The sequence below is a fragment of the Oncorhynchus keta genome, chromosome 23 (assembly GCF_023373465.1).
Source record: "Oncorhynchus keta strain PuntledgeMale-10-30-2019 chromosome 23, Oket_V2, whole genome shotgun sequence".
Lineage (NCBI taxonomy): Eukaryota > Metazoa > Chordata > Actinopteri > Salmoniformes > Salmonidae > Oncorhynchus > Oncorhynchus keta.
The window spans coordinates 30,376,524-30,400,994 of record NC_068443.1 but is presented as its reverse complement, the minus strand read 5'-3'; the positions used below and the strand labels follow the sequence as shown (position 1 = coordinate 30,400,994).

At 47.8% G+C, this 24,471-nt stretch overlaps 1 protein-coding gene across 5 annotated transcripts in view; it reads left to right on the top strand.

The window, feature by feature from the left end:
* Positions 1-24,471, top strand: part of LOC118402550 (nuclear receptor coactivator 2-like) — a 79,905-nt gene that overhangs the window by 22,489 nt on the left and 32,945 nt on the right. For all 5 annotated transcript variants that reach the window (XM_052477000.1, XM_052476998.1, XM_052476999.1 and 2 more), the window contains exon 2: positions 7,432-7,542. In XM_052477000.1, the coding sequence (XP_052332960.1) occupies positions 7,451-7,542 (92 nt within the window). In that variant the 5' untranslated portion in view covers positions 7,432-7,450. The remainder of the gene's footprint in view (positions 1-7,431; positions 7,543-24,471) is intronic.

Genomic DNA, 24,471 nt, shown 5'->3' with positions numbered 1-24,471 from the left:
ATGATCTTGATTTATTATTAGAACCGGCCCGCAGACCGCAGCAAGCCGGCAGCCCGCAGATCTTTTACACGCACCAATACTACATTTCCCACAATGCAACGGTGACGCACCGAGCAGTAGGCTGCTTCATTTCAATATTTATTGGCACAGCAGTTGTCAGCATCACAGTAAAATTAACTTTCAGATACCCATCAAAAATGGCAAAACGGAAGGTGGACACTGAGAACCGGGGTTTCAAACAAGGTGGGAGTCGGAGTATTTGTTCACGGAGGTAGCTGGAAAACCTGTGTGTCTTCTGTGTGGAGAAAGTGTGGCGGTACTGAAAGAGTATAATCTGAGACGACATTATGAAACGAAACACGCGGACAAAAACAAGAATATGGACATGGAACAAAGGCTACAAAAGGCAGAGGAATTAAAAACGAGGCCTCAAATCTCGACAGGCTCTGTTCAAAAAAGCCAAATCACAAGGCCAGGCTGCTGTCAAGGCCAGTTTTATTTTGGCAGAAGAGATCGCTAAATCAGCCCGGCCATTTACGGAGGGGATTTCATCAAAAACTGCATGATTAAAGTTTGTGACGAAGTTTGCCCAGAAAAAAAAGGCAACTCTTTTTAAATGTGAGTCTGAGCAGAAACACCATTGCCGAGAGAGTAGACCAGTTGTCCATCAATCTAAAAGAGCAGCTTGTGAAAAAGGGAAAAGATTTCATTGCATATTCCTTGGCTGTGGATGAGAGCACCGACATTTCTGACATTGCCCAGTTGTCAATTTTCATCCGCGGAGTGGACTCCAGCCTAAGCGTGACAGAGGAGTTTTTGGCTTTACGTCCTATGCATGGCACAACTACGGGGCATGATTTGTATGAAGAGGTGTCAAGATGTGTAAATGAGATGGAGCTGCCTTGGGAAAAACTCGTGGGTTTGACAACCGACGGAGCACCTGCGATGTGTGGACACAGGAGCGGACTGGTGGCGAAGATACGGGAAAAGATGCAAGAGGAAAACGCGACAGGTGAGCTGACAGCTTATCATTGTATCATACACCAGGAAGCGTTGTGCGGTAAAGCCTTGAAAATGGAGCATGTAATGAGCATCATCACGCGCACAGTTAACTTTATCAGAGCCAAAGGTTTGAATCACCGCCAGTTCAAGGCATTTCTGACGGAGTTAGAAACGGAGCATGGTGATTTGCCTTATCACACAGAGGTGCGATGGCTAAGCCAGGGAAAGGTGCTTCAAAGATGTTTCGAGCTTCGTGAGGAGATTTGTCTGTTCTTGGACAGCAAAGGGAAAGACACAACACAACTCCGAGACGAAATGTTTCTGTGTGAAATGGCTTTTCTGTGTGACATTACGAGTCATCTGAATGCAATGAACTTGCAGCTGCAGGGTCGGGATCGTGTCATCTCTGATATGTACAGTACAGTGAAGGCATTTAAAACCAAACTGACTCTGTGGGAGACGCAGATGCGGAAAGAAAATTTGAGCCACTTTCCCAGCTGCCAGACCATGAAAGAGAAGCTCTCTACCAGTGCGTTCCCGAGCGCACAGTTGGCTGATAAAATAGGTATGCTTGCCGCTGACTTTCGACGCCGATTTGCTGACTTTGAAGCACAAAAAAGCAGGTTGGAACTGCTCGGTAACCCATTTGCTGTTGACGTGGAAAGCTCACCACCAAACCTCCAAATGGTGTTGATTGACCTCAATGCAATGATGCACTGAGGGCAAAATATGCGGCAGTGGGTGCTGCGGAGTTCGCCCGTTTCCTCCCGACACAATGCCCCAGCTGCGCATCCAGGCTGCTCAAACGTTGTCTATGTTTGGCAGCACATACCTGTGTGAACAACTGTTTTCTTTGATGAACTTGAACAAAACATCACACAGAAGTCGACTTACTGCTGAACACCTCCACTCAATTCTGAGGATTTCCTCAGCTCAGAGCCTTACCCCGAACATTGATGAACTTGTGGAAAAGATGGGACACCACCAAGTATCACCCTCAACCTCAAACAAGTGAACATTACTGTGCAATCACATATTTAGAGTTTTTACTCAGTTCAAGTTTAAAAGTTAAAGTTTAATATTTGTTTTCACTGCATGTTACTTCTCCTTAAACAAAGTGTTGTTTTTGATTAATAGATTTTTGCACTTTATTTTATTGTATTTCAATCCAATTATATTTTAAAAATATTTCAGTTGAGTGGATGATAGAAAATTGCTATTATTGTTTTTTTCTTTGAAGTAAATTTAGCCCACTTTTGCTAAAATAGAAAATATAGGCTACTGATGGTGCCTTGAATACCGGTTTCTTTCATTTAATGTTCATGTTATGGGGATTTTTATATAAAGGAAATTTGTCTTTTGTGTCTGTTGAAAATTAAAGATTACTGACAGAGCCATAAGAAAATATTGCTTTATTTATCTGATCATATTGGAATATATTTGTTAGGTTTTCAGTAGGTTCAATTAGGTTCACTAGACTATATGCGTCATTTAAAAATTTTTCAATGAACATTCGAACAGTCCGGCCCTCGGCTTGTAGCTAAATTTTTTATTTGGCCCTCCGTCCATTTGACTTTGACACCCCTGCTCTAGTTGACCACAAGCGGGTAGACTATTGCTTAAAATGTATTACAATCATTTGATGACTTTGGTAGTTTCATTAAGCAACAATTTGATACATGCCTTCAGTTGCATTAGCCTACTTTATTCCAATATTTTCATTCAGTGATATTTATTCCGACATGAATTATTTATGGATCTATCCAGTTGTGGGTAAGAGAACAGTGCCTGCTTAATGGTGGGCTATGTGAAGAGATGGGAGAAATGACATGCCTCGCAAAGTTTAGAACTGGCAGGAGGACGGTTAACGGCACTGCCTAGCAACCATCAAGTGTTTTTAAGAGCGTAGTGCGTGCCAGTGCCGCCTCCAGCATTACAACTACGTTTCATACTAAGCCTTATGGAGAACTTTACCGAAATTATTACTAGATGATTACTAGGTCGTTAGGCGTAAATACCAGTTTTAACTTGATACTGACAATACCTTTCAGATATAAGGAAAATGTGTAAAAAATAAATAAAAATAATTGCCGATTTTTAATTATTATTATTTTTTTAATGGTGAAGTTGGCGGAAAAGCGACTTTAGTATAAAAAAAATGTATGAGTCAAGTTTGACCATGCCTCTGTGGTATTGTATTACCACTACCTTCAGTCTCATGTTGTCTCTTCATCGTGCCATTATACAATACATAGCCTACTGCATATTACGCATGGCATAAAAACATGAAACCAAACTGATTTTAAAATGTCTTTGGTACTTTTATTGGTCTGGCCTTTGAGTGAGGACTGTATTATTATGCGTACTGAATTGACCGGTTACATTAAGCTACGCTCCAACATTTCTATAACGTATAGCCCTAGGCGATGCTGTTGGTTCATTGATTGTGCAGGGCGCCTTACAGTTCCACTACAATTAGTGAATTTGATTTGAATAGCGCACTAAGAATGGATTTAAAAAAAAATGTTTCTATAATTAATTGGGTGACGTTACCTTTTTTTTTTGCCCTACAGAAAATCTCACCACCATGCGTCTCCATCTTTTCTCTCTCCGTTATCCCTTTCTCGAGCACGCAGATGGACTGTCAACATTTTAGTGAAATATGCTCTGTTGCGAAAACATGTTCCTGACCAGATTTCACTTGATTTTCCGTGTAGCTGCAGGAACAAGGTTGGAGAGCCCATGGCATACAGAGTTTGGGCGGAATATCACCTTCTTCGCTGTCAAACCGAAGTAGCCAACAAAACAGACAAGCTGGAAAGTGCACCGCCTCCATTCGCTTTTCGAGTGCATACTCTTTCATTCCCCTGCCCGTGTTCCTACCCATTTGATAATGGACCATTTCAAAATCGAAACTAGTTTTTCATATTAGTAAAGACAAGATTATTCTCAGTTTAGTCTGATTGGTGAAAGTATGATTACTTGATGAGAGAATAGCGTGTGCAGCCCGAGGCAAGGAACAGACCACAAGCTATTTATTTTTTTATTGCTACTTTCTCAAATCATCAATATCCTATAGTCGCATCATGCAGCCCATTATGTTTTGATTTATAACACATTCAAATGTTTGTATATCACAAAAGTTGCCAAATAACTCTAAATCTAGCATATAGGACCTGTTTCAAATGATCACCTTTACCTCATCATAGCCACTTTATATTGCTACTCACTCCATAACAGAAAAATATATTTTCTGTATTGTTCAGTTAAGTTCTGTTACATGACAATAACTGGCTGACACAATTTCATGACCGCCACAGCCCTAATCACAGCGTCTCAAGATGCTTTTATGATCGGTTTCATTTCTTGAGAGCTTTGATACCACCCCCTCTCTAATTTAACTGAGCAAGTGAGAAGCCCTAACAATTAATTGCCTGTATAAATTTGGTAAGCATGCATAAATGAGAGAAGTAGACTGAGACTTCTCCTCTTCCTCCCTGCTGCTGCCGATTCCTCCCCCCCTGTCCTCCTCCTCCTGATCTAATAGTGCCAGTGTAGTCTCCAGCAGGGATCTATGGACTGATTATTCATTTAGATGAGCAGGGAGAATTGCCCCAGCTGGCGCTCTATCTGCTCAGTGGCAGGTCCAGGCTGTGTGTTATGTAATGGTCAGGTGATGTGCTGGCCTGCCTGGGCTCTTAGTACACCAGTCTGCTATTCCACCAGCAGCTTAGATCAGCTCAACGCTAGGCTAGCTGACACGCCCTAGAGACGCGCTAGGCTATCTGTATATGTAATGAGACCTTGACTAATACTACTGTTTATCTTGGATGTGTATTCATTCATTTTTTTATTGCATTGTTTTTTTTTAGGATACAAGGGAATTAGATGCAGATCACTGCAGATGTGTAATTTCATGAGTCATGATGAAACGGCTCTATAAGGAAATTGTTAGTCTCATTCGGGGAAAAGTGGTGTGATGTTTGAATGAGGCCAGCAGTCTGTCCATGCAGGTCAGTTGTGATCATCCTCTCTGTGTTTGAGTTCACCGCCCCTTGTTGTTGACAGATCTTACTATTGAAGCATCAATCAATGCAGGAGCTGAATGTCAGCCTAGTATCAGTCTGTGCAAACCGGGCAGGGTAAGGAAGTAGCTCTGTTTGGACTACAAAGGGGCTGTGTCCCAAACGGAACCCTATTCGCTTTACAATGTACTACTTTGGCCATAACCAGTCCTATGGGCACGGGTCAAAAGCAGTGCACTATGAAGGGAATAGGGTGCCATTTCCAGTGTCGTTCGGTCTGGCCTGTGTATACACCCTTTAAGAGGCCCTGTTACTTCTGTAATTGACAAACCAATAGCATTGACTGGTGAAGAGTCTTGGACAGACTAGTGGGGGGGTACTCTCGCCTCTTAACTGCAAACAGAGCAGAAACACAAGGCAGCCAAACACTCTCGGTCTTCCTCCCTCAGCCTGGATTTGATAGGAGACAGAAGCCCATGCAGTTACACAGCCATACAAATTGCCTTATGAGGCTACGTGGCTGGCTGGAAGGACATGTACTAGATACAGTGCCTTGCAAAAGTATTCATCCCCGTTGGTGTTTTTTTTCTTCCTATTTTGCAACATTACAACCTGTAATTTTAAATAGATTTTTATGTGAATTTCATGTAATGGACGTGCACAAAATAGTAAAATGGTGAAGTGAATTAAAAAATGTACTTGTTTCTAAAAAAATAAAAAACAGAAGTGGTACTTGCATATGTATTCACCCCCTTTGCTATGAAGCCCCTAAATAAGATCTGGTGCACATAATTAGTTAGAATCCACACAGGTGGACTTAAATAAAGTGTCACATGATCTCTCTCTGTGTGTGTGTATATCTTTCTGTTCTTAAAAGCCCCAGAGTCTACAACACCATTAAGCAAGTGGCACCGCCAAGCAAGCGACACCATGATGACCAAGGAGTGCTCCAAATAGGTCAGGGACAAAGTTGTGGAGAAGTACAGATTTGGATTATAAAAAAATATCTGAAATTTTGAACATCCCAGTGCGCACCATTTAAAAAAAAATTGAAAGAATATGGCACCACAACAAACCTGCCAAGAGAGGGCCGCCCACCAAAACTCACAAACCAGGCAAGGAGGGCATTAATCAGAGGCAACAAAGAGACCAAAGATGACTCTGAAGGAGCTGCAAAGCTCCAGTGGAGATTGGCGTATCTGTCCATAGGACCACTAAGTCGTACACTCCACAGAGCTGGGCTTGACAGATGAGTGGCCAGAAAAAAGCCATTGCTTAAAGAAAAAAATAAGCAAGCATGTTTGGTGTTCGCCTAAAGGGATGTGAGAGGCTCCCCAAACATATGGAAGAAGGTACTCTGGTCAGATGAGACTAAAAAATATACATTTTTTCCATCAAGGAAAACGCTATGTCTGGCGCTAACCCAACACCTAACCCCGAGAACACCATCCCCACAGTGAAGCATGGTGGTGGCAGCATAATTCTCTGGGGATGCTTTTCATCGGCAGGGACTGGGAAACTGGTCAGAATTGATGGATGGTGCTAAATAAACAGGATTCCCTCAAGGATTTCCATGTGTCTTTCAGAGATTTGAGACTGGGACAGAGGTTCACCTTCCAGCAGGACAATGACCCTAAGCATACTTCTGATGCAACACTCAAGTGGTTTAAGGGGAAACATTTAAATGTCAAAGACCAGACCTTATTCCAATTGAGAATCTGTGGTATGACGTAAAGATTGCTGTACCCCAGGGAACCCATTCAACTTGAAGGAGCTTGAGCAGTTTTGCCTTGAAGAATGGGCAAAAATCCTAGGTGCTAGATGTGCCAAGCTTCAAGAGACATACCACAAGAGACTTGCAGCTGTAATTGCGGCAAAAGGTGTCTCTACAAAGTATTGACTTTGAGGGTTGAATAGTTATGCACGCTCAAGTTTTCTGTTTTTTTTGTGTCTTATTTCTTGTTTGTTTCACAAGAAAATATTTGGTAGGCATGTTGAGAAAATAAGTGGTAGGCATGTGGTGTAAATCAAATGACACAAACCCCCACAAAAATCTATTTTAATTCCAGGTTGTAAGGCAACAACATAAGAAAAATGCCAAGGGGGGTGAATATTTTCGCAGGCACTCTAGGTGAGAGACAGAGTCAAGATTAGCACCCATCTCAGTCGCTCTTGTTGGCAAAGACTTTACCTACAATTTCTCATTGTCCTAAACCGCGTCTTGTTTCATACATAATGTACGACCATCCAATTACTTGCAGGTGCAAGCGTAGAAAATGTACTCCTGAAATAAAGGTAGATAGATACCTGTACACTGTTGAATACTCCAGCGGTTTGTTGTGTTTCGATCTGAAGATCTTCGTCAGCTTTGAGCTTTAATGGAGTCTTCTTTCTCTCCCTGAAGTTGGTGATATTTGCTGAAGATGAGTAGTGCGGGGGAGAACACCCGTGACCCTGCTGCCAGGGGAGAGTCCCTGAAGCGAAAAGAATGTGGCTCAGACCTCCTGGGGCCCAGGTAAGATCAGCTGTTAAATATACACAATATAAGTATGTGGCCCAAATTGCACCCTTTTCCATCTATAGTCTTTTATGGGCCCTGTTCAAAATAAAGTGCACTTTTCAACATACGCACGCACGCGTCTCAACATACGCACACACGCGTCTCAACATACATACGCGTCTCAACGTACATACGCACGCGCGTGTCTCTACATACATACATACATACATGCGCACGCACGTGTCTCAACATGCATGCGCATGTCTCAACATACATACATACGTCTCAACATACATACATGCGCACACGTCTCAACATACATACATACATGCGCACGCGTCTCAACATACATACATGCGCACGCGTCTCAACATACATACATGCGCACGCGTCTCAACATACATACATGCGCACGCGTCTCAACATACATACGCGTCTCAACATACATACATATGCACGCGTCTCAACATGCATACATGCGCACGCGTCTCAACATACATACATGCGCACGCGTCTCAACAAACATACATGCGCACGCGTCTCAACAAACATACATGCGCACGCGTCTCAACAAACATACATACGCACGCGTCTCAACAAACATGCACACGCGTCTCAACATACATACGCACGCGTCTCAACATACATACGCACGCGTCTCAACATACATACGCACGCGTCTCAACATACATACGCACGCGTCTCAACATACATACGCACGCGTCTCAACATACATGCATACGCACGCGTCTCAACAAACATGCGCACGCGTCTCAACATACATACGCACGCGTCTCAACATACATACGCACGCGTCTCAACAAACCTACATACGCACGCGTCTCAACAAACATGCGCACGCGTCTCAACATACATACGCACGCGTCTCAACATACATGCATGCGCACGCGTCTCAACATACATGCATGCGCACGCGTCTCAACATACATGCATGCGCACGCGTCTCAACAAACATACATGCGCACGCGTCTCAACATACATACATACATGCGCACGCGTCTCAACATACATACATACATACGCACGCGTCTCAACATGCATGCATGCGCACGCGTCTCAACATCCATGCATGCGCACGCGTCTCAACAAACATACATGCGCACGCGTCTCAACATACATACATACATACATACATGCGCACGCGTCTCAACATACATACATGCGCACGCGTCTCAACATGCATACATGCGCACGCGTCTCAACATGCATACATGCGCACGCGTCTCAACATGCATACATGCGCACGCGTCTCAACATGCATACATGCGCACGCGTCTCAACATACATACATGCGCACGCGTCTCAACATACATACATGCGCACGCGTCTCAACATACATACATGCGCACGCGTCTCAACATACATACATGCGCACGCGTCTCAACATACATACATGCGCACGCGTCTCATCAACACGCGTCTACATACATACATGCGCACGCGTCTCAACATACATACATACATGCGCACGCGTCTCAACATACATACATACATGCAACATACACGCGTCTCAACATACATACATACGCGTCTCAACAAACATACATGCGCACGCGTCTCAACAAACATACATGCGCACGCGTCTCAACAAACATACATGCGCACGCGTCTCAACAAACATACATGCGCACGCGTCTCAACAAACATACATGCGCACGCGTCTCAACAAACATACATACGCACGCGTCTCAACATACATACGCACGCGTCTCAACATACATGCATACGCACGCGTCTCAACATACATGCATACGCACGCGTCTCAACATACATGCATACGCACGCGTCTCAACATACATACATGCATACGCACGCGTCTCAACAAACATGCGCACACGTCTCAACATACATACGCACGCGTCTCAACATACATGCATGCGCACGCGTCTCAACATACATGCATACGCACGCGTCTCAACAAACATGCGCACGCGTCTCAACATACATACGCACGCGTCTCAACATACATACGCACGCGTCTCAACATACATGCATGCGCACGCGTCTCAACATACATGCATGCGCACGCGTCTCAACAAACATACATGCGCATGCGTCTCTACATACATACATACATGCGCACGCGTCTCAACATACATACATACATGCGCACGCGTCTCAACATGCATGCATGCGCACGCGTCTCAACATCCATACATGCGCACGCGTCTCAACAAACATACATGCGCACGCGTCTCAACATACATACATGCGCACGCGTCTCAACATACATGCATGCGCACGCGTCTCAACATGCATACATGCGCACGCGTCTCAACATACATACATGCGCACGCGTCTCAACATACATACATGCGCACGCGTCTCAACATACATACATGCGCACGCGTCTCAACATACATACATGCGCACGCGTCTCAACATACATACATGCGCACGCGTCTCAACATACATACGCACGCGTCTCAACATACATACGCACGCGTCTCAACATACATGCGCGTCTCAACATACATGCGCGTCTCAACATACATACGCACGCGTCTCAACATACATACGCACGCGTCTCAACATACATACGCACGCGTCTCAACATACATACGCACGCGTCTCAACATACATACAAGCGCACGTGTCTCAACATACATACATGCGCACGCGTCTCAACATACATACATGCGCACGCATCTCAACATACATACATGCGCACGCGTCTCAACATACATACATGCGCACGCGTCTCAACATACATACATGCGCACGCGTCTCAACATACATGCGCACGCGTCTCAACCGCCATACATGCGCACGCGTCTCAACATACATACATGCGCACGCGTCTCAACATGCATGCACACGCGTCTCAACATACATGCGCACGCGTCTCAACATACATGCGCACGCGTCTCAACATACATGCGCACGCGTCTCAACATACATACGCACGCGTCTCAACATACATACATGCGCACGCGTCTCAACATACATACATGCGCACGCGTCTCAACATACATAGGCACGCACGCGTCTCAACATACATACGCACGCACGCGTCTCAACATACATACGCACGCGTCTCAACATACATACGCGTCTCAACATACATACGCACGCGTCTCAACATACATACATGCATACATGCGCACGCACGCGTCTCAACATACATACGCACGCGTCTCAACATACATACATGCGCGTCTCAACATACGTACATGCGCACGTGTCTCAACATACATACATACATACGCACGCACGCGGCTCAACATACATACATACGCACGCGTCTCAACATGCATACATACGCACGCGTCTCAACATACATAGGCACGCACGCGTCTCAACATACATACACGCGCGCATCTCAACATACAACATACACACATACATGCGCACGTCTCAACATGCATACATGCGCGCGTCTCAACATACATACATAGGCACGCACGCGTCTCAACATGCATACGCACGCACGCGTCTCTACATACATACACGCGCGCATCTCAACATACAACATACACACATACATGCGCACGTCTCAACATGCATACTTGCGCACGTCTCAACATGCATACATGCGCACGTCTCAACATACATACACGCGCGCATCTCAACATACATAGGCACGCACGCGTCTCAACATACATACACGCGCATCTCAACATACAACATACACACATACATGCGCACGTCTCAACATGCATACATGCGCGCGTCTCAACATACATACATAGGCACGCACGCGTCTACATGCATACGCACGCACGCGTCTCTACATACATACACGCGCGCATCTCAACATACAACATACACACATACATGCGCACGTCTCAACATGCATACATGCGCACGTCTCAACATACATACACACACACATACATGCGCACGCGCGCGTCTCAACATACATACATGCGCGCGTCTCAACATACATACATGCGCACGTCTCAACATGCATACATGCGCATGTCTCTACATACATACATACGCACGCGCGCGTCTCTACATACATACATGCGCACGTCTCAACAAACATACATGCGCACGTGCGTCTCAACAAACATACATACGCACGCGTCTCAACAAACATGCACACGCGTCTCAACATACATACGCACGCGTCTCAACATACATACGCACGCGTCTCAACATACATACGCACGCGTCTCAACATACATACGCACGCGTCTCAACATACATACGCACGCGTCTCAACATACATGCATACGCACGCGTCTCAGCAAACATGCGCACGCGTCTCAACATACATACGCACGCGTCTCAACATACATACGCACGCGTCTCAGCAAACCTACATACGCACGCGTCTCAGCAAACATGCGCACGCGTCTCAACATACATACGCACGCGTCTCAACATACATGCATGCGCACGCGTCTCAACAAACATACATGCGCATGCGTCTCAACATACATACATACATGCGCACGCGTCTCAACATACATACATACATGCGCACGCGTCTCAACATACATACATACATGCGCACGCGTCTCAACATACATACATACATGCGCACGCGTCTCAACATGCATGCATGCGCACGCGTCTCAACATCCATACATGCGCACGCGTCTCAACAAACATACATGCGCACGCGTCTCAACATACATACATACATACATACATGCGCACGCGTCTCAACATACGTGCATGCGCACGCGTCTCAACATACGTGCATGCGCACGCGTCTCAACATACATACATGCGCACGCGTCTCAACATACATACATGCGCACGCGTCTCAACATGCATACATGCGCACGCGTCTCAACATGCATACATGCGCACGCGTCTCAACATGCATACATGCGCACGCGTCTCAACATACATACATGCGCACGCGTCTCAACATACATACATGCGCACGCGTCTCAACATACATACATGCGCACGCGTCTCAACATACATACATGCGCACGCGTCTCAACATACATACATGCGCACGCGTCTCAACATACATACATACATGCGCACGCGTCTCAACATACATACATGCGCACGCGTCTCAACATACATACATGCGCACGCGTCTCAACATACATACGCGTCTCAACATACATACGCGTCTCAACATACATACATGCGCACGCGTCTCAACAAACATACATGCGCACGCGTCTCAACAAACATACATGCGCACGCGTCTCAACAAACATACATGCGCACGCGTCTCAACAAACATACATGCGCACGCGTCTCAACAAACATGCACACGCGTCTCAACATACATGCACACGCGTCTCAACATACATACGCACGCGTCTCAACATACATACGCACGCGTCTCAACATACATGCATACGCACGCGTCTCAACATACATGCATACGCACGCGTCTCAACAAACATGCGCACGCGTCTCAGCAAACATGCGCACGCGTCTCAACATACATACGCACGCGTCTCAACAAACCTACATACGCACGCGTCTCAACAAACATGCGCACGCGTCTCAACATACATACGCACGCGTCTCAACATACATACGCACGCGTCTCAACATACATGCATGCGCACGCGTCTCAACATACATGCATGCGCACGCGTCTCAACAAACATACATGCGCATGCGTCTCAACATACATACATACATGCGCACGCGTCTCAACATGCATACATGCGCATGTCTCAACATACATACATGCGCACGCGTCTCAACAAACATACATGCGCACGCGTCTCAACAAACATACATGCGCACGCGTCTCAACAAACATACATACGCACGCGTCTCAACAAACATGCACACGCGTCTCAACATACATACGCACGCGTCTCAACATACATACATACGCACGCGTCTCAACATACATACGCACGCGTCTCAACATACATACGCACGCGTCTCAACATACATACGCACGCGTCTCAACATACATGCATACGCACGCGTCTCAACAAACATGCGCACGCGTCTCAACATACATACGCACGCGTCTCAACATACATACGCACGCGTCTCAGCAAACCTACATACGCACGCGTCTCAACAAACATGCGCACGCGTCTCAACATACATACGCACGCGTCTCAACATACATGCATGCGCACGCGTCTCAACAAACATACATGCGCATGCGTCTCAACATACATACATACATGCGCACGCGTCTCAACATACATACATACATGCGCACGCGTCTCAACATACATACATACATGCGCACGCGTCTCAACATACATACATACATGCGCACGCGTCTCAACATGCATGCATGCGCACGCGTCTCAACATCCATACATGCGCACGCGTCTCAACAAACATACATGCGCACGCGTCTCAACATACATACATACATACATACATGCGCACGCGTCTCAACATACGTACATGCGCACGCGTCTCAACATACGTACATGCGCACGCGTCTCAACATACATACATGCGCACGCGTCTCAACATACATACATGCGCACGCGTCTCAACATACATACATGCGCACGCGTCTCAACATGCATACATGCGCACGCGTCTCAACATACATACATGCGCACGCGTCTCAACATACATACATGCGCACGCGTCTCAACATACATACATGCGCACGCGTCTCAACATACATACATGCGCACGCGTCTCAACATACATACATGCGCACGCGTCTCAACATACATACATACATGCGCACGCGTCTCAACATACATACATACATGCGCACGCGTCTCAACATACATACATGCGCGCGTCTCAACATACATACATGCGCACGCGTGCGTCTCAACATACATACGCGTCTCAACATACATACATATGCACGTACGCGTCTCAACATACATACGCACGCGTCTCAACATACATGCGCACGCGTCTCAACATACATACATGCGCACGCGTCTCAACATACATACATGCGCACGCGTCTCAACATACATACATGCGCACGCGTCTCAACAAACATGCACACGCGTCTCAACATACATGCACACGCGTCTCAACATACATACGCACGCGTCTCAACATACATACGCACGCGTCTCAACATACATGCATACGCACGCGTCTCAACATACATGCATACGCACGCGTCTCAACAAACATGCGCACGCGTCTCAACAAACATGCGCACGCGTCTCAACATACATACGCACGCGTCTCAACAAACCTACATACGCACGCGTCTCAACAAACATGCGCACGCGTCTCAACATACATACGCACGCGTCTCAACATACATGCATGCGCACGCGTCTCAACATACATGCATGCGCACGCGTCTCAACATACATGCATGCGCACGCGTCTCAACAAACATACATGCGCATGCGTCTCAACAAACATACATACATGCGCACGCGTCTCAACATACATACATACATGCGCACGCGTCTCAACATACATGCATGCACACGCGTCTCAACATGCGTACATGCGCACGCGTCTCAACATACATACATGCGCACGCGTCTCAACATACATACATGCGCACGCGTCTCAACATACATGCATGCACACGCGTCTCAACATGCATACATGCGCACGCGTCTCAACATACATACATGCGCACGCGTCTCAACATACATACATGCGCACGCGTCTCAACATACATACATGCGCACGCGTCTCAACATACATACATGCGCACGCGTCTCAACATACATACATGCGCACGCGTCTCAACATACATACATGCGCACGCGTCTCAACATACATGCGCACGCGTCTCAACATACATACGCACGCGTCTCAACATACATACACACGCGTCTCAACATACATGCGCGTCTCAACATACATGCGCGTCTCAACATACATACGCACGCGTCTCAACATACATACGCACGCGTCTCAACATACATACGCACGCGTCTCAACATACATACGCACGCGTCTCAACATACATACAAGCGCACGTGTCTCAACATACATACATGCGCACGCATCTCAACATACATACATGCGCACGCATCTCAACATACATACATGCGCACGCGTCTCAACATACATACATGCGCACGCGTCTCAACATACATACATGCGCACGCGTCTCAACATACATGCGCACGCGTCTCAACATACATACATGCGCACGCGTCTCAACATACATACATGCGCACGCGTCTCAACATACATGCGCACGCGTCTCAACATACATGCGCACGCGTCTCAACATACATACATGCGCACGCGTCTCAACATGCATGCACACGCGTCTCAACATACATGCGCACGCGTCTCAACATACATACATGCGCACGCGTCTCAACATACATGCGCACGCGTCTCAACATACATACGCACGCGTCTCAACATACATACATGCGCACGCGTCTCAACAAACATACATGCGCACGCGTCTCAACATACATACGCACGCGTCTCAACATACATACATGCATACATGCGCACGCACGCGTCTCAACATACATACGCACGCGTCTCAACATACATACATGCGCACGCGTCTCAACATACATACGCACGCGTCTCAACATACATACATGCATACATGCGCACGCACGCGTCTCAACATACATACGCACGCGTCTCAACATACATACATGCGCGTCTCAACATACGTACATGCGCACGTGTCTCAACATACATACATACATACGCACGCACGCGGCTCAACATACATACATACGCACGCGTCTCAACATGCATACATACGCACGCGTCTCAACATACATAGGCACGCACGCGTCTCAACATACATACACGCGCGCATCTCAACATACAACATACACACATACATGCGCACGTCTCAACATGCATACATGCGCGCGTCTCAACATACATACATAGGCACGCACGCGTCTCAACATGCATACGCACGCACGCGTCTCTACATACATACACGCGCGCATCTCAACATACAACATACACACATACATGCGCACGTCTCAACATGCATACTTGCGCACGTCTCAACATGCATACATGCGCACGCGTCTCAACATACATACATACGCACGCGTCTCAACATACATAGGCACGCACGCGTCTCAACATACATACACGCGCGCATCTCAACATACAACATACACACATACATGCGCACGTCTCAACATGCATACATGCGCGCGTCTCAACATACATACATAGGCACGCACGCGTCTCAACATGCATACGCACGCACGCGTCTCTACATACATACACGCGCGCATCTCAACATACAACATACACACATACATGCGCACGTCTCAACATACATACATGCGCACGTCTCAACATACATACATACATGCGCACGCGCGCGTCTCAACATACATACATGCGCGCGTCTCAACATACATACATGCGCACATGCGTCTCAACATGCATGCATACATACATGCGCACGTCTCAACATACATACATGCGCACGCGCGCGTCTCAACATGCATACATGCGCACGTCTCAACATACATACGCGCGTCTCTACATGCATACGCGCGTCTCTACATGCATACGCGCGTCTCTACATGCATGCGCGCGTCTCTACATGCATGCGCGCGTCTCTACATGCATGCGCGCGTCTCTACATGCATGCGCGCGTCTCTACATGCATGCGCGCGTCTCTACATGCGCGCGCGTCTCTACATGCGCGCGCGCGTCTCTACAGGCGCGCGCGTCTCTACAGGCGGCGCGCGCGTCTCTGCAGGCGCGCGCGTCTCTGCAGGCGCGCGCGTCTCTGCAGGCGCGCGCGTCTCTGCAGGCGCGCGCGCGTCTCTGCAGGCGCGCGCGTCTCTGCAGGCGCGCGCGTCTCTGCAGGCGCGCGCGTCTCTGCAGGCGCGCGCGCGTCTCTGCAGGCGCGCGCGCGTCTCTGCAGGGCGCGACGCGCGCGCGTCTCTGCAGGCGCGCGCGCGCGTCTCTGCAGCGCGCGCGCGTCTCTGCAGGCGCGCGCGCTCTCTCTGCAGGCGCGCGCGTCTCTGCAGGCGCGCGCGCGTCTCTGCAGGCGCGCGCGCGTCTCTGCAGGCGCGCGCGCGCTCTGCAGGCGCGCGCGCGCGTCTCTGCAGGCGCGCGCGCTCTCTGCAGGCGCGCGCGCGCGCCTCTGCAGGCGCGCGCGCGCGCGTATCTGCAGCGCGCGCGCGCGCGTCTCTGCAGGCACGCGCGCGCGTCTCTGCAGGCACGCGCGCGCGTCTCTGCAGGCACGCGCGCGCGCGTCTCAGCATACATGCGCACGTACGCGTCTCAACATACATGCGCACGCGCGCGTCTCAACATACATGCGTGCGCGCGTCTCAACATACATGCGTGCGCGCGCGTCTCAACATACATGCGTACGCGCGTCTCAACATACATACATACGCACGTACGCGTCTCTACATACATACATACATACGCACGTACGCGTCTCTACATACATACGCACGCGTCTCAACATACATACATACATACATACGCACGTACGCGTCTCTACATACATACATACGTACGCGTCTCAACATACATACATACATACGCACGTACGCGTCTCTACATACATACATACGCACGCGTCTCAACATACATACATACATACATACATACATACATACATACATACATACGCACGCATCTCAACATACATACATACATACGCACGCGTCTCAACATACATACAAACATACGCACGCGTCTCAACATACATACATGCGCACGCACGCGTCTCAACATACATACATACGCACGCACGCGTCTCAACATACATACATGCGCACGCGTCTCAACAAACATACATGCGCACGCGTCTCAACAAACATACATGCGCACGCGTCTCAACATACATGCATGCGCACGCACGCGTCTCAACATACATACATACGCAGGTACGCGTCTCTACATACATACATACGCAGGTACGCGTCTCTACATGCATACGCACGCGTCTCAACATACATACGCACGCGTCTCTACATACATACATACATACGCACGCATCTCAACATACATACATACATACGCACGCGTCTCAACATACATACAAACATACGCACGCGTCTCAACATACATACATGCGCACGCACGCGTCTCAACATACATACATACGCAGGTACGCGTCTCTACATACATACATACGCACGCGTCTCAACATACATACAAACATACGCACGCGTCTCAACATACATACATGCGCACGCACGCGTCTCAACATACATACATACGCACGCACGCGTCTCAACATACATACATGCGCACGCGTCTCAACAAACATACATGCGCACGCGTCTCAACAAACATACATGCGCACGCGTCTCAACATACATGCATGCGCACGCACGCGTCTCAACATACATACATACGCAGGTACGCGTCTCTACATACATACATACGCAGGTACGCGTCTCTACATACATACGCACGCGTCTCAACATACATACGCACGCGTCTCAACATACATACATGCGCACGTTCTCAACATACATAAATGCGCGCGCGTCTCTACATACATACATACATACGCACGCGCGCGTCTCTACATACATACATACATACGCACGCGCGCGTCTCTACATACATACATACATACGCACGCGCGCGTCTCTACATACATACATACGCACGCGCGTCTCTACATACATACATACGCACGCGCGCGTCTCTACATACATACATACGCACGCGCGCGTCTCTACATACATACGCACGCGCGCGTCTCTACATACATACGCACGCGCGCGTCTCTACATACATACATACGCACGCGCGCGTCTCTACATACATACATACGCACGCGCGCGTCTCTACATACATACATACGCACGCGCGCGTCTCTACATACATACATACGCACGCGCGCGTCTCTACATACATACATACGCACGCGCGCGTCTCTACATACATACGCACGCGCGCGTCTCTACATACATACGCACGCGCGCGTCTCTACACATACATACGCACGCGCGCGTCTCTACATACATACGCGCGCGTCTACCTGCTACATGCATACGCACGCGCGCGTCTCTACATACATACGCACGCGCGCGTCTCTACATACATACGCACGCGCGCGTCTCTACATACATACGCACGCGCGCGTCTCTACATACATACGCACGCGCGCGTCTCTACATACATACGCACGCGCGCGTCTCTACATACATACGCACGCGCGCGTCTCTACATACATACGCACGCGCGCGTCTCTACATACATACGCACGCGCGCGTCTCTACATACATACGCACGCGCGCGTCTCTACATACATACGCACGCGCGTCTCTACATGCATACGCACGCGCGTCTCTACATGCATACGCACGCGCGCGTCTCTACATGCATACGCACGCGCGCGTCTCTACATGCATACGCACGCGCGCGTCTACATGCATACGCACGCGCGCGTCTACCTGCATACATACGCACGCGCGCGTCTACATGCATACGCACGCACGCGCGCGTCTACATGCATACGCACGCACGCGCGCGTCTACATGCATACGCACGCGCGCGTCTCTACATGCATACGCACGCGCGCGTCTCTACATGCATACGCACGCGCGCGTCTCTACATACATACGCACGCGCGCGTCTCTACATACATACGCACGCGCGCGTCTCTACATACATACGCACGCGCGCGTCTCTACATACATACGCACGCGTGCGTCTCTACATATATACATACATACGCACGCGCGCGTCTCTACATACATACATACGCACGCGCGCGTCTCTACATACATACGCACCTCTACATACATACGCACGCGCCCGTCTCTACATACATACGCACGCGCCCGTCTCTACATACATACGCATGCGCGCGTCTCTACATACATACGCACGCGCGTCTCTACATACGCGTCTCAACATACATACACACGCGCGCGTCTCTACATACATACGCGTCTCAACATACATACACACGCACGCGTCTCAACATGCATACATGCGCACGTACGCGTCTCAACATACATGCGCACGTACGCGTCTCAACATACATACATACGCACGCGTCTCAACATACATACGCGCGCGTCTCAACATACATACATACATACGCACGCGTCTCAACATACATACATACATACGCACGCTTCTCAAAATACATACGCACGTGTCTCAACATACATACGTACGCACGTACGCGTCTCTACATACATACGTACGCGTCTCAACATACATACGTACGCGTCTCAACATACATACATACATACGCACGTACGCGTCTCTACATACATACATACGCACGTACGCGTCTCTACATACATACATACATACGCACGTACGCGTCTCTACATACATACATACGCACGCGTCTCAACATACATACGTACGCGTCTCAACACACATACATACATACGCACGTACGCGTCTCTACATACATACATACGTACGCGTCTCAACATACATACGTACGCGTCTCAACATACATACATACATACGCACGTACGCGTCTCTACATACATACATACGCACGTACGCGTCTACATACATACATACGCACGCGTCTCAACATACATACATACATACGCACGCGTCTCAACATACATACATACATACATACATACATACATACGTACGCGTCTCAACATACATACGTACGCGTCTCAACATACATACATACATACGCACGTACGCGTCTCTACATACATACATACGCACGTACGCGTCTCTACATACATACATACATACGCACGTACGCGTCTACATACATACATACGCACGCGTCTCAACATACATACATACATACGCACGCATCTCAACATACATACAAACATACGCACGCGTCTCAACATACATACATGCGCACGCACGCGTCTCAACATACATACATACGCACGCACGCGTCTCAACATACATACATGCGCACGCGTCTCAACAAACATACATGCGCACGCGTCTCAACATACATACATGCGCACGCGTCTCAACATACATACATACATGCGCACGCGTCTCAACATACATACATGCGCACGCGTCTCAACATACATACATACATGCGCACGCGTCCCAACATACATACATGCGCACGCGTCTCAACATACATACGCACGCGTCTCAACATACATACATACATACGCACGTACGCGTCTCTACATACATACATACGCACGTACGCGTCTCTACATACATACATACATACGCACGTACGCGTCTCTACATACATACATACGCACGCGTCTCAACATACATACGTACGCGTCTCAACATACATACATACATACGCACGTACGCGTCTCTACATACATACATACGTACGCGTCTCAACATACATACGTACGCGTCTCAACATACATACATACATACGCACGTACGCGTCTCTACATACATACATACATACGCACGCGTCTCAACATACATACATACATACATACATACATACATACATACGCACGCGTCTCAACATACATACATACATACATACATACGCACGCATCTCAACATACATACATACATACGCACGCGTCTCAACATACATACATACGTACGCGTCTCAACATACATACGTACGCGTCTCAACATACATACATACATGCGCACGTACGCGTCTCAACATACATACATACGCACGCGTCTCAACATACATACGCGCGCGTCTCAACATACATACATACATACATACGCACGCGTCTCAACATACATACGCACGCGTCTCAACATACATACATACATACGCACGCTTCTCAAAATACATACGCACGTGTCTCAACATACATACGTACGCACGTACGCGTCTCTACATACATACGTACGCGTCTCAACATACATACGTACGCGTCTCAACATACATACATACATACGCACGTACGCGTCTCTACATACATACATACGCACGTACGCGTCTCTACATACATACATACATACGCACGTACGCGTCTCTACATACATACATACGCACGCGTCTCAACATACATACGTACGCGTCTCAACATACATACATACATACGCACGTACGCGTCTCTACATACATACATACGTACGCGTCTCAACATACATACGTACGCGTCTCAACATACATACATACATACGCACGTACGCGTCTCTACATACATACATACGCACGTACGCGTCTACATACATACATACGCACGCGTCTCAACATACATACATACATACGCACGCGTCTCAACATACATACATACATACATACATACATACATACGTACGCGTCTCAACATACATACGTACGCGTCTCAACATACATACATACATACGCACGTACGCGTCTCTACATACATACATACGCACGTACGCGTCTCTACATACATACATACATACGCACGTACGCGTCTACATACATACATACGCACGCATCTCAACATACATACATACGCACGCGTCTCAACATACATACAAACATACGCACGCGTCTCAACATACATACATGCGCACGCACGCGTCTCAACATACATACATACGCACGCACGCGTCTCAACATACATACATGCGCACGCGTCTCAACAAACATACATGCGCACGCGTCTCAACATACATACATGCGCACGCGTCTCAACATACATACATACATGCGCACGCGTCCCAACATACATACATGCGCACGCGTCTCAACATACATACGCACGCGTCTCAACATACATGCGCACGCGTCCCAACATACATACATGCGCACGCGTCTCAACATACATACGCACGCGTCTCAACATACATACATACATACGCACGTACGCGTCTCTACATACATACATACGCACGTACGCGTCTCTACATACATACATACATACGCACGTACGCGTCTCTACATACATACATACGCACGCGTCTCAACATACATACGTACGCGTCTCAACACACATACATACATACGCACGTACGCGTCTCTACATACATACATACGTACGCGTCTCAACATACATACGTACGCGTCTCAACATACATACATACGCACGTACGCGTCTACATACATACATACGCACGCGTCTCAACATACATACATACATACATACATACGCACGCGTCTCAACATACATACATACATACATACATACATACATACATACGCACGCGTCTCAACATACATACATACATACGCACGCATCTCAACATACATACATACATACGCACGCGTCTCAACATACATACATACATACGCACGCGTCTCAACATACATACAAACATACGCACGCGTCTCAACATACATACATGCGCACGCACGCGTCTCAACATACATACATACGCAGGTACGCGTCTCTACATACATACGCACGCGTCTCAACATACATACGCACGCGTCTCAACATACATAAATGCGCACGCGTCTCAACATACATACGCACGCGTCTCAACATACATACGCACGCGTCTCAACATACATACATGCGCACGCGTCTCAACATACATACATACATACGCAGGTACGCGTCTCTACATACATACGCACGCGTCTCAACATACATACATACATACGCAGGTACGCGTCTCTACATACATACGCACGCGTCTCAACATACATTCGCACGCGTCTCAACATACATTCGCACGCGTCTCAACATACATACGCACGCGTCTCAACATACATACGCACGCGTCTCAACATGCATACATACATACGCAGGTACGCGTCTCTACATACATACGTACGCGTCTCAACATACATACATACATACGCAGGTACGCGTCTCTACATACATACGCACGCGTCTCAACATACATTCGCACGCGTCTCAACATACATACAAGCGCACGCACGCGTCTCAACATACATACATGCGCACGCACGCGTCTCAACATACATACATGCGCACGCACGCGTCTCAACATACATACGCACACGTCTCAACATACATACGTACGCGTTTCAACATACATACATGCGCACGCGTCTCAACATACTCATATTTTCATCTGTCACACGAACCTGCTGATGATGGTGTTTTCCCACCAATTGCATTATGGAACTAACATTCGCGTGTAGCCTACTACGTTGTGCCCATTGCTGTGCTTATAATGTAGAGACATAATAGTTTATCACCATTTTATTCTACACGTTCTGATCTGCCCTACTGCTTGTGGGAATTTGGAATCTACAAGATGACCAATAGAATAAGTGAACTTTTCTACTATGGGGGGTAG